The sequence below is a fragment of the Tupaia chinensis genome, unplaced genomic scaffold (genome assembly GCF_000334495.1).
Source record: "Tupaia chinensis unplaced genomic scaffold, TupChi_1.0 Scaffold000201_1, whole genome shotgun sequence".
Taxonomy (NCBI): domain Eukaryota; kingdom Metazoa; phylum Chordata; class Mammalia; order Scandentia; family Tupaiidae; genus Tupaia; species Tupaia belangeri.
This window is the reverse complement of record NW_006159676.1, coordinates 2,848,182-2,849,905: the sequence shown is the minus strand read 5'-3', so window position 1 is coordinate 2,849,905 and position 1,724 is coordinate 2,848,182. Positions and strand designations below refer to the sequence as shown.

At 51.7% G+C, this 1,724-nt stretch overlaps 2 protein-coding genes across 3 annotated transcripts in view; both read left to right on the top strand.

Annotated features, from left to right (window-relative positions):
* The window catches only part of LOC102474069 (long-chain fatty acid transport protein 1), a 34,286-nt gene that overhangs the window by 17,813 nt on the left and 14,749 nt on the right, over positions 1–1,724 (top strand). The window contains exons 5-6 of the mRNA XM_027771281.1: positions 393–554; positions 643–712. Coding sequence (XP_027627082.1) covers positions 393–554; positions 643–712 — 232 coding nt within the window. The remainder of the gene's footprint in view (positions 1–392; positions 555–642; positions 713–1,724) is intronic.
* Positions 154–1,088, top strand: LOC114007590 (long-chain fatty acid transport protein 1). 2 transcript variants are annotated; one of them, XM_027771302.1, is made up of 3 exons: positions 154–213; positions 393–554; positions 647–1,088. In XM_027771302.1, the coding sequence occupies exons 1-3, from the start codon at positions 204–206 to the stop codon at positions 745–747; spliced, it is 273 nt and encodes a 90-aa protein (XP_027627103.1). In that variant the 5' UTR covers positions 154–203; the 3' UTR covers positions 748–1,088. The 2 variants fall into 2 exon arrangements, with proteins under 2 accessions (XP_027627103.1, XP_027627104.1); XM_027771303.1 differs by having other exon boundaries at positions 643–1,088.

Below are 1,724 nucleotides of genomic sequence, written 5' to 3'. Positions count from 1 at the left end.
GTGCTGTACCTTCGCGCAGCTGGACGCCTACTCCAACGCCGTGGCCAACCTCTTCCTCCAGCTGGGCTTCGCGCCAGGCGACGTGGTGGCCCTCTTCCTGGAAGGCCGGCCCGAGTTCGTGGGGCTGTGGCTGGGGGAGGCTCGAACCCTTGGCCTTCTGCCTGGGCACGTCGGGCGCCAAGGCTTAGATCTTTGGTGCAGAAATGGCAGCTGGTGACACCAGGCACAGGGATCAGGTGGGCGGGGGATCTTGGGCTGGGGGGGAGGTCCTGGGCCCGGACCTCAGGAGGGGGCCCTGCAGGTGTGTGGTTCGAGGCTGCCTGGGGCAGGGAGCTGGTGCATCCCAGAATGGGCCCTGCGTGGGCGCGCCCTTGACTCAAGTATGGTCACAGCCGTGGCGGAGGTGAGCGCGCAGCTGGGGAAAAGCCTGCTCAAGTTCTGCTCGGGAGACTTGGGGCCTGAGGGCGTTTTGCCAGACACTCACCTCCTGGACCCGCTGCTGCAAGAAGCCTCCACTGCGCCCCTGGCGGAAGCCCCTGGCAAAGGCATGGACGGTGAGTCTAGGGTGCAGGGACCCTGGGGATGCCCCCTGCCGGATCCCCTCGTGCCATGTCCAGGCCCTAACGCCTACGTCTCCTGCAGACAGACTCTTCTATATCTACACATCGGGGACCACGGGGCTGCCCAAGGCTGCCATTGTGGTGCACAGCAGGTAAGGTGCCCCGTGGGCGGCACCCCAAATTCTGAGAGCGGTCAGGGCTGTCTCTGCAGAACCACCTGCTCCCCCCAGCTCCTACGGGGTCGTAGGGCACCTTGACTCCAACCCGTTGGAACTCATGGCCCATCTTGGGACACTTCTCAGTGTCCGGGACCCTGCTTGCCCCCTCAGTCTTTTCCCAGGATCAAGCGAGTTAGTAGGACCTGTCTCAGCTTCTCCCACCTGGACCTGCTGCACCCCTTTTTGGGCCTCCTGCTGTCCTCAGTTCTGCCCCCTCAGAAGGTGTTCCAGCCCTTGGCAACCATAGGAAGGTTTAAAATCCTACATCAGGGCCAGCAGGTGGCATAGAGGTTAACGTGCTAGATTCCCACATGGCCAATGGTTCAAGTCCCAGACCTGGCAGCTTCCTTTCTCACTTTTTTTTCCTCTCTCTCTGGTCAAATAAAATAATAATAAAATTAAATTAAATAGGGTTCAAGAGGTGGTGTGGTGGTTAAGGGCACAGGATTCCCACAAGGCTGACCACAGTTCAAATCCCGGACCTGGCAGCTTGCTCTCTCTCTCTCTCCCCCTCTCTGGTCAAATTAAAAATGATAAAGAAAATGATTCTTTAAAAAATTAAATGATTATTTTTAAAATATTATATAATCATTTTAAAAGTAATTATTTTAAAAATAATTATGGTAATTATTTTTAAAAATATTTAATTTAACTTATCTATTTATTTATTTATTTATTTATTTCAATTTTATCATTGAGAAGCAGAGAAGAAGTGAGAAAGCAAGCCACCAGGTCTGGGACTTAAACCATGGTTGCCCGTGTGGGTGCTCAGTGCCTTAGCCACCACGCCACCTGCTGGCCCCTAAATAAATACTTATTTTTTTAAAAAATCATAAAATTCTTTTTTTAAGGATTTTTTAAAATTTAACTTTGTTTATTTAACTTGACCAGAGAGGGACAGAGTAAAAGAGAGAGAGGAAAATTTCATTTAAATTATAGTTTGAGT